The following is a 13,792-nucleotide window of genomic DNA, read 5'->3' as shown; positions in this document are numbered from 1 at the left end:
TTTCAGGATTTATTGGGAAAAAAATTTACAGGTTGGATGAAGGCCTTGAGGCTTGCTGCCAAGCCCCTTGATGATCCCACTGGGTGACCAAAATGGTCCCACCTAGCCTTAATCCATGAACATTATTGAATGTTATCCACACTCCCACCTACTTGGTGACCTTTTTCATCATTGAAGCAATGATGCCCATAGCTGTCAGTGAACATTTCCTCCCCCAGACTGCTTTCACATCTTTCTGACATCATCTGTAAGGTAACTTGGATCACTTCCATTTGGCACTACACCTGACCTTCCAGACACACACACCTTCATGGGATATATCCTGTAGCAGATGCCAATGAAGATCCTCCCAATATACCTCTTACACTCTTTTTCTTGCACCTTTGTTTGTACCTCCAGACAGCAACTCTTAATTATTAATTTATCTATATAATAGCATATCCTACAGCATTACTCTGCTGCTTTTACCACTCAAGAGAAGCACTGACCAAAGATACTGATTTTTAAACAAAGGACCTGAGAAAGGAAAACCCCTGACCAGCTCTCAACTAGAGCCACACAAACAGAGAGACACAGAGACAGTGTTAACAGGGTGTGCAAACAGCCCCAAAAGCAGTTTTTTACTTGGCTTGTGCTTTCTCTTTGGAAGAGAAGTGAGAAAAACTCCTGAGTCAGCCAAACGCCCATAACTATTGATTTTTAAAGGAAATTATCCTCCCAGCTGCAGTGCTTTTGAAAAGTCCACTCTTAAACACTCTTCTCAGTTTAAACAAATGGAAATTACCAAGGCTGAAGGCCTTTATTAGCAAAGCTCTCCAGGACAGATCCACACAGCAAACCTGGAGGAAATCACTGAAAGAAGATCCTACAGTACTCTGCTGACACTAAGGGTCTGTAAAATCTTCTTCCCTTTCCCCCCATCAGCTTAGGTGAGAAAACAGAGAGCTCAGTTTATTGATAGGCACATGCTATTTAAATATTATTATATCTTTTTCTCCTGATTTTTACATGAATGCATCTGTGTTTGATAAAATCTTTCTCCCTTATACTCAATGTTTTCCAGACCTTACCACAGCATCATCCAGATCCATCTCTCACGTTAACTAGGAGCATGAAACACCTCTACAGAACATCAGGAATATTAAAGTAGCACAGGAAGCTTTTGGGGACAAATAATATGCTACATTTTGTACTTTGTTTTCTACAAGAATTTCCTCTCTTTCTGCTCCTTTCATCTTGAATATGTATTACATGAATTGCTTTACCCACTGGGAAAACAGATCTGACCCCAACAAGGTGACATCAGTGAAATCTCCAACAAAAAGAAATCATGGAATGGTTTGGGTTGGAAGGGGACTTTGAAGATAAAAAAAGAAGCATAATGCATATCTGAGAAAGAAACTGACAAAACCAGAATACTGTTTATAATAATTCCTAACTATTTTGCATAATAATTTCTAATACTGACATATGAATCGCCTTTTACACCACAATGTGAAGATGTAAATTCCATATCCTTGAAAACTGTGGCAAGCAAAGCATAAAGGCCTCAGCTCTCTTCTCAGCAATTAACTCTCTACCTCTGAACTTTCCTAAAATTTGATGGATATTCACCAGGCATATCTGAACTTTACATCAAGAACATGTGCAAATAAAAATGAAGTTGCAATTTTATGGGTTTAAAAGTTCTCTATGAAAATACACCACAGAGACAACTGGAGGAGTGTGCATGCAGAAACGGCACAGGATCTATCCCACAGAGGGTCTCAAATCGAGAAACAGAGAGCTGTTATGAGTAAGCAGTAAATAATTACGTATTTTCATACATCTTCAAAATGTGTTTAAGGCCTTCCCTCACAAGTAGTCTAATAAATAATCTAGTGAAAAGTGTGGGTACTTTTTCTTTCTCTTGGGCTGTATTTGTATTTACAGGAAAAAAAACAACTGCATGTTGGCCATGAATATAGTGAAAGGCACTGCACAAGCCTGCATGCTCCAGGAGCAATTCCTGCATATGGGTACAATACTGAAATAACCTAACAGTAGCTCAACTGATTTTCTTTGTAAACAGGCAATTATGTACCAGGGGTCCAATTGCTAAATATTCTGGTTTTTAAAAATAATAGGAGTTAACCAATTTAATACACTTTAAAATTTCAGCTATGAGATGAAAAATGAGAACATATTCCCCTTGCAAATAAAATGGATTCCTACTACTCCTTCTTTTTAAGAGGTTCCAATCTGCAATCACTGCTCAGGTAGTGCCCCCATTTAAATCCCAAACAGCTCTGTCTGGGGGAACAAAAAACTGCAGGACAAGGGCCAGTGTTTGCATTGGGATTTGTTAATGTTAGAATAGCTGGTCAAAATCCAGCCATTACAGTCACTTTGCCGTAAGTATCCTGGTATTCGCACTTGAGTCCAACATAAAACTTAGCTACAGTCAGGTCTGTAGGAACTGGTGAAGAGCATGGACGAACTGGGTGTTTCCAATGCATTGCTGGGACAAGGGCCATGGGTATGTGTCACTGGTTCCATCCTCCTACCATATGGAACCTGCAATTATTTGTACAAGTCAGGCAGACTTCATCTGGATTACGGGAAAGGAGTAGGGAAGAAACACAATCCTCAGAAGGAAGTAGCACTACCAACAGAAGACACTTGCCCCATGTGTTATTGCACAGACGAGGACAGGTTTTCCCAAGTACTCAGCAGTAAGCAGCTCCCAACAGGAAGGCAGGTGCTGCTAAGGACTCTGGAAAATACTAGGATGTCTCTGAGTGCTAAAATGTAGGGTAGCCTTTCTATTTGAACTTGGGTGCCTGAAAGCAGACATTACTAATATAGAATTTTTGAGATTACTCAAGATATAACTGCACTGACAAACAACTGAACCCACATCAACACTGATAAAAGTCAGTAAGATCTTTATAAACCATAATAAAACCCAAACTCTATATAAGAACCTGAACTAGATAGAGGAAGATGTTAAAACTTCTGAGAAAATTATTAAAAATAAAGCAATGCCAAAATTTCAAAACAAGACACTGTGATCAGATACTTTTGAGTGAATTTATTTTCCAAAATTCAGAACAATTCTTGATTTACATAGGAATAAATTATTTAGTTTGACTTTGTGTCCTACCGTGTAACTTCGGTATGCCCACCTCAGTGAAGAAGCAGACTTGGTGCAGTACTAGTCCAAAATCTTTGCCTCAAGCTAAGTACCCAGAGGAATGGAAATCCAGAGAAGAGGCCAATTTTCCCTATAATTACACTGTGCAATCATAGGGACATCTTCACTTTTGCAGTAGCACAGATTTCATTCCCTTAAATCAGTCATATATTAAGGAATAGGAACTATGAGAAATTATTACTTGATCCAACAAGTTTAAATTTAAAGAACTTCAACTGCTCACAATCTGAAATTGCACAATTCATTGTAGGATCTAAAATCATTAAGAAATCAAAGCAGACGTCTTCCCCTCTCATGAACAAGCAAGTCTCAAAACAATCAAGACCTAAAAATGAAATGCATGAGTTATTTTGACTAGCATACAAACTTAGATCACAATGATAAAGCTGAAGTTAATCAGTTTAATTTACGTGTTAAAACACTTTGTCTTACACAAGAAGTACTGCACCGCATTGCCTTCTGCGAAAGGAATGAAGGAACACAATCTTTCTTATTAATCCTCTGAAATGAACATTAAATTATTTCTATAGGCTACTATAAAGCTTTTGAGTTTAAAGTTTTAGTCAGTCCAGTAACATGCTAGGACAAAAGTCATGTTTAATGCCAAGGAAATGAATGTTCTGGATTTGCAGGGTAGAAATCTGACTGCATGTCAGTGAAGGCCCATCATTTGTTTTCCCAACAATAACCTTGAAAATTAAAACTAGACTCTGATGGAGATATTGACAATTGATCTCTCTGTTGTATGGCTATTTACAAGTATCACATTTAGAGCTATGAAACTCTTTGAACATGGATGTTCTTATCTCTTGAAAATATACAGAATCCTTCTTATGGCAGATGACACGCAAGTACACATGCATTCTTTGATTCCATCAGCAACTGCTAATAATAAAAATGTTAAGAGAAATTGTTTTCAATAATTGGAGTCCAGCTTGAGATAAAGTCCACATATTAAAGCAAAACTCTCACTTCAGAAAGATTCTTGTAATTGAACCTATCTTAGAAGGGTAAATTTTAATCCAGTTCCATCTTTCTAGCCAACTGGCACACTATTTGCTTTTGCAGTTAATACCTGACTATATGGCAACTCCAACACACTCCAAACTGCATCCCTGGGAATAGCAAAACACCTTTCAGCTATATGAAACCTCAACTTTCTAAATAAAGAACACCATGGTTTTAAATGACATTGATTATTCAGCCAAGGTTACGTTTCTATTGCTAAATTGAGTTGTAATTATAAAGCAGAATTAATAGCCAAATTTAATGAAAATCCCATTATGATGCAGCTGAATAAATCAAAGTGGAAACTCCTGTAGGTAAAATGACAGATAGTCACAATATAAGGGCAATAGCATGTGTGAGTCTATTTCCTCAGTTTTCTGGAGGAAAAGTCTTGTCTGAGAAAGTTAACTCCAAAATGACATTGCCTCTCCCCTCAGTAGCATACACAAGCCCAGAGACAAACACACAGAGAGGTGAGGGTGACAAGGGAGGCTCCTGTCCTCAGGGTTGCCTCTGACCTCAGTAGATCTTCCCCAGAAACTGCATTCCCACTAGGGAGGCAGAATCAGGCCCTCCAGTTTCAGGTCATGAACCCCACATAAATCTAGAGGGCACAAGAGTCAAAGACCTTAGCTCTCGGAGAAAGAGGGAAGTTATTCCAAGATACAAATTTTTTCATTCCAACAGGCTTTTCCTCTCACCCATGTGGCACATAATAAACAAGGTTATGTTTTGGGGGTTTGCATCTACTGGGATTAAAATTTAGTAAGAACAGAACTGTGCAAAAGAGGAAGGAAGTGTCTCATTTTCCCTAAATTACACCTGTGAGGTATATATCCATCTCAGAATACACATGAAGTCAGACTGAGAGAGAAAAGCTTTAATTTTAATACAAAACACTAATGAAAGACTTGAATCAATCTCTCTTCATCCCCTTTAGCCTAATCCTGTGCAAGAACTGCAAGCTACAGATCAAGGAATTTTGAAACTTCCAACAGAAAAATTCTCAACCACAAGACAAGAGCTAAAGGCAAATACCTCTTTGTAAAATTACAGCACCACCTGTCATAAGTATTCAAGCATGTTTAATGTTGACTGTGCTGCTGAGGTACACTAATGCACTATATCAAATGTACTATATAGATGGTGCATGGAGTGAAGAAAATTATTTAGCATTTAGCTTAAGAATAAATATATACAATCCTCTCCAAAAATCAGTGTATTGCTCCAACATCTGAAATCAAACTGAAAGCAGGTAGATTTCTAATCACGAGCAGAATTTCCCGCTTATAAATTGCAAACCAATGTGTGCCAATAGATAAATGTTTCAGCTCTGGTGTATTGTGTTCTGATGAGGTAGAATCTTGTACTATTCATGTTTTGGAATAATTTCAGCTCTGTCAGTGAGGAGGATTCTCTGAATAATGTATGTAGTGCAAAAGAAATGAACAGAGTTTAAATAAAACACGCAAATGTGAAGGGAAAAGAAAAAGGACTGAAATCTCCAAAGTGTCTGATCTGATAGAGATCAGATCAATTTTGATAACTCACAACAGATTCCATCTGCTAAGACGACCTGTTTCATATGCATTCAAGATTTAAAACAAAAATATTAACGATCTAGGCCTGTTTGAAGAAAACAAAAATGCATAAAATAAACATTGGAAATTAGCTATGACATTGAATACACAAAATTATTCCAGTTCCAAAAGTACTCCTGGGTGAACATTTTGATATATGTTTTTTGTGCAGTGAAAAAGAAAAAAAAAAGTTTTTGCCAGTGTTGCAGTGAGTTACTTGCTAGTATGCCATCCATAATCCTTCGGAATAATCTGTCTACTGTCCCTGACACATGCAAAGGGTCAGGCCCTGAATCTTCACAAGTAACCTCTGCAGCAAATGGAAACAGAAATAGAGGAAACTGGTAATGTCTCAGAGCTTTATGCTTGAACTCACATGAATATTCATCTTGGTCCAGCCGCTCTAAGGCTTTTGTACTGTTTATTTGAGGACATGTGCTCTGAGTGCTCTAATTTCTACGCAAATAGCAAGGTCCAAACCCACTGTTTCACAGCGGTTCAGCAAGGAGTTTTCATTTCATATTAGCATGAAGTCACTGAATTCAGAGCTGATGGTGGGGGTTTCTTTAATTAGGTTAGAAAAACTCACACATCTGCGCTTTAGAAGCCTCTGTCAAGCCAGCAAATCCAATCACATGGAAGTCAGTGTCCTCCAGCTATCAGACAATTGATTTTTGCAGGGCTCTGCTCACATTTAGCTTAAGGAACATGAGATATGTTCATTCAGTTGTCAGTCGGTTTGCCTACATTTCATTAGGAGAATATCTGTTGTTTAAAAATATTCTCCACTAATAAAATGCTTTTAAAAAGAAGAAGTAGTCAGATTATTGGCACGAGACGCAAAACGTGAAATAAGTGCTAACTTGGACTAATGCAAAAATACAAGTGGGTTTAAGTGGCATGTAGAAACATAAATAAGGCCTTTAGGATTACTTCTATTCAATACAGCTGTACAGAATTATATGAGCATACACACACAGAAGCATATAAATTTAATTTTCCCTTTCTTCTCTGCCTCCCCCCATACTACAAGGATTCATCATTTCTAAAGCCATTAAACACATTGGAACCAAAACTGGCTTCAGCTTAAAGAGGAAAAAAGGATCAGGTTATGAATCACTATTTCTATAAATGACAGCAAACATAATGGGAGAGGTGTTCCTCAGTTAAATATAAGACAAAAATAACATAAGGTGCTTGGAATGAGAGAAGAATCTGCTGCAAATGGTGTACATGAGCAAAGTTTTGGGCAAACATTTCTTGAATTTAGCTTAGTTTAGTGTTTAGTTTTACACAGAAAAGTGATCCAATTTTAGACGATTTTAAATTTGTGCAAATCAGAATTAATTCACTAACATTCAAATGGCCAGACTAAGCAATACCCTGAATCCAAAAAGTAACAAGAGCCTGAGGAACTGTCTAAACTAGATGCATAGGCAGAAGCTAGAATAATTGACTTCACCTAAAATTACTGATTTTAGTACACAAAAATTTAGTCCCACCCTCTTTTTATTAAAAAAATTAAGTTTTGAAAAGGTACTGTGTCATTGGTCTCCATGGAATAAATGCTTGCAAAAGTTGACATGAACTGTAGTATTTTCTCAGTGATCTACTCCTGCACAGATCTGATTCCTGCCAGTTTCAAAGCATCTCTTGAGATGTTTTTACCTTATGGAATTTGATACTGATTTCCATACAAAACACAACTAATCCATTGCTTCATGCAGAATTGACTCTTTGTGGGACATCAGCCTTTCCTGCATAAAATGAATGGAGCCATTTTGGCAGCTCAGAAGCTTTTCCTCTTAAACTAGGTGGCAAGGTCATCTGAAACTTGAAGAAGCAAAGGCTTGTATAAATAAATTTAGCAATCATGCAATAAATTATTCATGAGAACTGCACAGCATATTGTATGTTTACATATTAAAAAGTGCCACAGAGATGGCAGTGAGAAAATGAAGAGAAGCACAGCACGTATTTTAAAGGCACAATGAACACTAAGACTTTCTCCAGTCTGCTTCTATTTTAAACTCGCTCAGCAATGTTGCTTAGTGCATCTACTTCCAGAGGCAATTCGCTCCTGAATGAGAGGAGGGATTCAAAAACTTAAGAGCTACAGAGCAAAACCTAGAGAGTCCTGAAATATGAACATCAAAGTAGTAACGCTACTACAGTCTTGAGCTTTGCCCCACTGTATACCACTGCCTTACATAATAACATGAACTCCTTTTAAGAAGCCAGACATACATGAAAATAAACAGAAATAATGCTTTGCCCCTCTCAGAGATTAGGTGTATCTAGCAGGTGTTTTAACCACTGGCAAAGACCCTGAGGTGACTGAAATGTAGCAAGTTCAGCTAATGAGACATCACCTTTTTTAAATAAAAAATAAAGAAATTAAATGTTACCTCATTTGTTAAGGCCATTTCTTGCTCTGTCTTCCTCTCATTGTGTATGTGCATCTGTGTGTATGTGGGTGTGTGTGTGTTTATAAAATATATAGTAGGACGAGAATATTTGTTCCAGCTGAGGTGGTCTGTGAAATCAAGTAGATCAGATACTAACTTGATTTGGCACCAATGTATGGATGCATAGAGACATATCCACAGGATGTATGCATTACGAAATGCTAAGAGACATTTACAACCTAGAATATAAGAGCAGGGCTGCCTCAAGTGACATCACCAGATCAACTGCAGCGTCAGGCAAGTCAGATATATTATCCTGCACACCACTGCTTCCCTGTCTCCTTTCCAGCCATTAGAAAAGCATTTGGGAGCACAAACATTATCATATATTTCAAACACATGCAAGGCATGGCATGCACAGAAGCAAACAAGAGTAAGTGTGGGGTTTATGCACTTATTGAGACATTCATAAATTTTCTTTACAACAACAAAATTCATCTCCATAGAAACCAGGAAGCAAGAAACTACAGTAATACTGTAGTTTACTTTTTACTAAAGTAAATGTCATTATCAGGTTAGTCAGCAGAAGGGAGAAGGAGAGGGGATTTTGTTCTACTAAGCAACTAATAATGACTGCTGCCCCTTTTGCTCTTCTGCAAAGGGTATCTGTACCGAAGCCAGAATTCCTGATGTATTCATAATGCAAGATAACGATGTGGTTCCCTGTTCTTTCCCCTGCAATTTACGCCTAAGGTGGTCAGATCAGTGGCATGTTTACTTACAGGCATTTGTTACAGCGAAGCTGTTAGCTGTTTCAATGTTGTCTACATGAGGAACCAAATTAAAAGGTGCTTCGGATGCATTGGGGCTGGTGTTATGAAGAAAGATTGCTAATCGGAAAGCAGTGTACTCCTGATCTGTGTTCCTGATGAAGAGACCACCTACAAAAAAACAGAAAAAAAAAAAAAAAAGCAAAAAGGAAAAGAAGCTGGGTAAATCATTTGCAAGCTACTTATTGTCTTGTAAAACCGAGCAACTATCTCTGCCAAAGCTGCACAGTAAGGCAAGTCCTAAGACTTTAATGGATAAGGAACTAATCGTATTCATAATCACAACCACTGCCTTTAAATCACCGTCCTCAATCGATTTTAACCTCCCTGATGCATTCAAGCTTCTTTTCTGACTTCTCGGTTTTCAGCCTTTCATACATAAATACCCAGATTTGTCATGATTACAGTGACCTTTTAAAGTGTTTAGCCTCCATCTCCCTGATACCGAACACACTGGTAAATCAGCTGCTCAACAGCCTCTCACGTTAAGTGGCGGGCTGATTAAGCGGAACGATGCTTTCTGGATTAAAAAAAGAGAATACCAACTCAGCGTAGGATAATCTGCACTGAAGAGGAATATGATGAACTTTGCTCCTCTGCAGCCATGTGCAGGCAGGGAGCAGCTCAGCCTTATTAGCAGCATCTTTACAAGTCCACAAGAAATGATGCAGCGATGGAGCTGAGCTGGAAAGAATTCAGATAGCTGCGTCCCATCCGAAACACGTCTGAAAGGAGGGAAGCAGGATGCGATGGGAAAGGGGTGAGGATGGGGCACAACACTACAGGGAGACACCTACAAAACCCTAAACTTTCCAACTACAGAGACGAAGGAAGGACGCTGTAGCCTTTTACCCCCCCCCATCCTCGCCGGCTACCGCAACCTCCGGTGCCCAGGACTCGCCATTCCTTCGACAGTCAGGCAAAAGCAGGGGAGTCGGAGGGGGCTGAAGCAGCCAAGGGGCATCAGCCCCGAGCCCCTTCCTGCCCCGCCGATATCGCACACCCGGGCTGGAAGGAGTTCTGCACAAGATAAGCATCCTCCCTGCCGCACGCGAACGCACACAGAAATATTTACACACACAGACACACGGAGGCACACATACAGAAACACGAGGATGATTCGTGCAGGCAAGGAAATGGGATGGTGCTGGAGGAGAAATCTGCAAAAACTGCCTTCGGTGCCTCCTTTCCAACTCACTTCGCAAAGGATTGAGCCCCTGGACACACGCACGCAGCCCAATGCAGCGCTTACCTATTTGCACGCTGCTAGGAAAAGCTCCCATTGCTAGTCCCCAAAAGCCAGAAAACAACAAGACAAGCTGTCTGCAAATTATCCTCATCTTCTCTTCTGCCTCTCTGTCTCGCCTTCTCCCGCTCGCTCGCTGGATGCTGCTCAAAGAGGCATCGAGGGCGAGCAGGATACACACAAAAACCAGGAATAAAAAATTAAAAAAAAATAAAAATAAAAAGGGAAGGGGGAGAAAAAGAGAGGTTTCCTCCTTTTTCTTTTTTTCTTTTTATTTTTCTGGTGCTTTTGTTTTAGAATTTGTTCGCTATCCTCTCCCGCTCGCGCTCTGCCTGTCTCCCGGCTGCCGCTTCAGCAAGCCATGCCGCCGCGGCGGATTTTTCCCGCAGTCTCCATCGCCGGGGAGCGGAGCGTGTCCGGCCGCGAGTGTTGCACATGCAGAAGATGGTGGTGAGTTTGGCGGCGGGGGGCAGCGCTGGCGGGGGCGCGGCGCGGGCGGACATGCGCCGTGCGCGCCCCCCGCCGCCCGCACCGCCGCGGGCGGGAGCCGCCGCCGTGCGCGCCCCGCTCCGCCCCGCGCCGCCCGCCGACGCCGCGTTTGCTTTATTTATAATATTTTGTGGGGTTTTTTGGTGGGGCTTTTTTTTTTTTCGGTTGGGGTTTTGTTTGTTTGTTTGTTTTCGCCCCCCGCCGTTTTCCTGCCGCTCGCCCATCCGCGGGCGCGCAGCGTCGCGGAACTTCGTGCTGCGGGCGCAGGGCGGGAGGGCCGGGCAAGGTCAGTGCCCCGGGCTGGCGCGGGAGGCTCGGCCGCCGCAGCCCTTCATCGCTGGGGCTACCGCAATTAAGTACCGGGTATTATTAATGAGGGTGGCCGGGGGATGTGCGTGTGCTGCGCGGGCGCGGAGGGCAGGCGCGTCCCCCTGCCCGCGGCGGCGCTCCGCTCCGCGCTGCCCCGCTTTGCGGCACAGGATGGAGCGGAGGGGCGAGCGCGGGGGAGCGCTCGGCACTGTGGCACTCGTGCCAAAGGCGGGAGAGCGAATGGAAAGGAGAACTTCATTGCTCCTATACCGCCTCCTTTCACTGTCTTTTTTTCCTATTTTTTTTTCCTTAATATTTTTAAGTGGGGAAAAAAAATGGAGCTCTTTTAGTGTCTAGTCTTTTTTTGGTGCCTTTGAATTTTTCTCTTCAAGCCTTGGAAGTTTCCCAGAGGAGATGCCAGAAGTCTGGGTCTATTGCAGTTAATAATTAAAAGATATATATATAATAAATGATAGGTAATGAAATCATCCAACAATAGCTGTATGTCAGAGGAGGGAGCTTCTAGCTTCACGTGTGGCTTTACAGGATATTTCAATCAGTCACAGGGAATGATTGGAGTTGCAACAGCATAATTTTAAAATGTTAATTGGCAATGTGAAAGAATATTGATTTTTTTTAAGGTGAACTTTGTGGCTCTGCTTTGAAACAACACACATTTGCTCCAAGAGTTTTGCCTCTTTTCACTCAAGTTTACTTTCTTAGTTTTTTACTGCACCTTGTGTCCTTGCACTCTCGTGTTGGAGGGTGACAGATAACCCCTCTATTTGCTGCAGAGGGTGACAGTGATTTGTGAAGAATGATTGTGGGCTCAGCATCCACATGGGAGAGTAAGCAGAGAACATTGAAAACAGAGATGTATAGACAGACTTTCCAGCATGGACGTGTCCAGCTGTGTGCATGACTCTGTGTGTGTGTGTGTGTGTGTTTGGGAGACGGCAGAGTTCCTGTAAATTAATTACTTTTTGAAAGGTTTCTTTGCAGATCAATGGCAAACAGACTTAACCTGCGTTTCAGAATACTCCTTCCTTTATGTTTCAGTAAATCTTCTACTTCCGTTTACTTTCCCTTCATGTTTCCCAGTCTTCTCTCTGAAATGGCAGGCTTGTTCTTCACATTATTTACTCATCTCGTTTTGTGACCTCTGCTTCTGCTCTTGCTTGATTTTCTTTTCTTCTTCCTTGCTTTGCCTCCTTTGTCTTCCTAAATTCTCCGCAAAATTTGGTTCCTCTTTTCCTCCGTTCTTCATTTAACTTTTTGACTTTGTAAACCCAAATAAAAAAGCAATGAAAATGAGATAATATCACCATGGCTGGCTGGTTCTTCGCCACTAGGAGCAAGTGAACTTGGAAAAATATTTAGTCAATTTGCTGGCACATATGCATGTGAATTCATGCAAAATAAGTATTGAATATTAGGATTTTAGATGTATATCCATTATAGTGGATCGGTAAGTTACTGCCTGCAAACTGAGGTAAGGAATATGCTTTTGTCTTTTTCAAACACAATGGTAGCATGTTAATTTAAATTTAATTTGAGACAAGGAACATACAGTGGTCTAACCTGATCTGACCAAGAGTCTCACCCAGTGATTCTTACATCAAATCTGTAATTTCTCTTGGAGTTGGACAATGTATTTTAGAAAAACATCCAATCTTTATTTAAAGACTTCAAGAGACAGGAAATCCATCACTTCCCAGGGTAAGTTGTTCAAGTTGATATCTACTCTCATTTGTTAAAACCTGCATTTTTCTGGCTTTGGTTTCCAATGGACACTGCCAGAAATGAACCCAGTATTCCTGTTATGGTGTCAGTCAGTGCTGTTCCTGGAAATAATCCTGTCCTCCCCTTGACACACCCTTGCTCAGACAGTCAGGATCATTTTGGCAGCTGTGGAAAGCAGAGGAAAGAAAGGGGATGAGGCATGCTATAGCAATTTTGTTTAAAAGACACAAGGGGAAAAATAAAGAACTGCAGTATCAAAGAGGGAAAATCCTCTTTCAGTAAGTTTTGAGAAGTGAATGGCAGATGATCAAGTAATTGATCACAATGTTTATCTTACAGAATAACTGGAACAGGAAAGGTAACAGGGATGTAATCAGGATTAAGGCCGGAGGGGGAGGAAAGTCAAGATAAGATTTTAGAATCTCTACAGGTCTGGTGGGTTAACTTTGTCTGATTGCCAAGTGCCCATGAAGCTGCTCTCCCATTCCTACAAGGGAAGGGTTGAAGAACAAGGTGAAAAAGCTGATGGGTCATGTAAAGACAGGGAGATCCCTCACCAGTTACTATCAGAGGCAAAACAGACTCAAATTGGGTAAAGGTAATTTAATTTATTGCCAGTGAGGGATACAGTAGGATGGTAAGAAACAAGGACAAAACTATAAACACCCCATACACACACCTCTTACCAGGCTCAACTTCACTCCTTCTCTCATGACTTTTCTCCCTCCTCCTCCTGAGCAGTACAGAGGGTTGAGGAATGGGGGTTCTGGTTAGTCCATAAAACTTTGCTGCTCTTTTCTTCTCATTGTTTTTCTCTGCTTCAGGGTGCGTCCTTCCCATCGAGAACAGTTCTTCAGGAACAGTCTGTTCCAGTGGAGGCTTTCCATGGGGTGCAGTTCCTGACAGAAAACCTTCTCCAGCATGAGCTCTCAGTGGGCTACAGCTTCTTTGAGACACCTCCACCTGCTTCAAGGCAGGGTGTT

General features: G+C 41.0%; 1 protein-coding gene across 3 annotated transcripts in view; it reads right to left on the bottom strand.

Annotated features, from left to right (window-relative positions):
- The window catches only part of GRIA4 (glutamate ionotropic receptor AMPA type subunit 4), a 215,390-nt gene extending 205,028 nt beyond the window's left edge, over nucleotides 1–10,362 (bottom strand). For all 3 annotated transcript variants that reach the window (XM_063394572.1, XM_063394571.1, XM_063394573.1), the window contains exons 1-2: nucleotides 10,275–10,362; nucleotides 8,975–9,133 (exon numbers count right to left, since the gene is read on the bottom strand). In XM_063394572.1, coding sequence (XP_063250642.1) covers nucleotides 8,975–9,133; nucleotides 10,275–10,362 — 247 coding nt within the window. The remainder of the gene's footprint in view (nucleotides 1–8,974; nucleotides 9,134–10,274) is intronic.
- Nucleotides 10,363–13,792: the final 3,430 nt, after the last annotated feature.

Source organism: Prinia subflava, chromosome 3, assembly GCF_021018805.1.
Source record: "Prinia subflava isolate CZ2003 ecotype Zambia chromosome 3, Cam_Psub_1.2, whole genome shotgun sequence".
In the NCBI taxonomy this organism is placed as follows: domain Eukaryota; kingdom Metazoa; phylum Chordata; class Aves; order Passeriformes; family Cisticolidae; genus Prinia; species Prinia subflava.
This window is presented reverse-complemented; position numbering and strand designations above follow the sequence as displayed.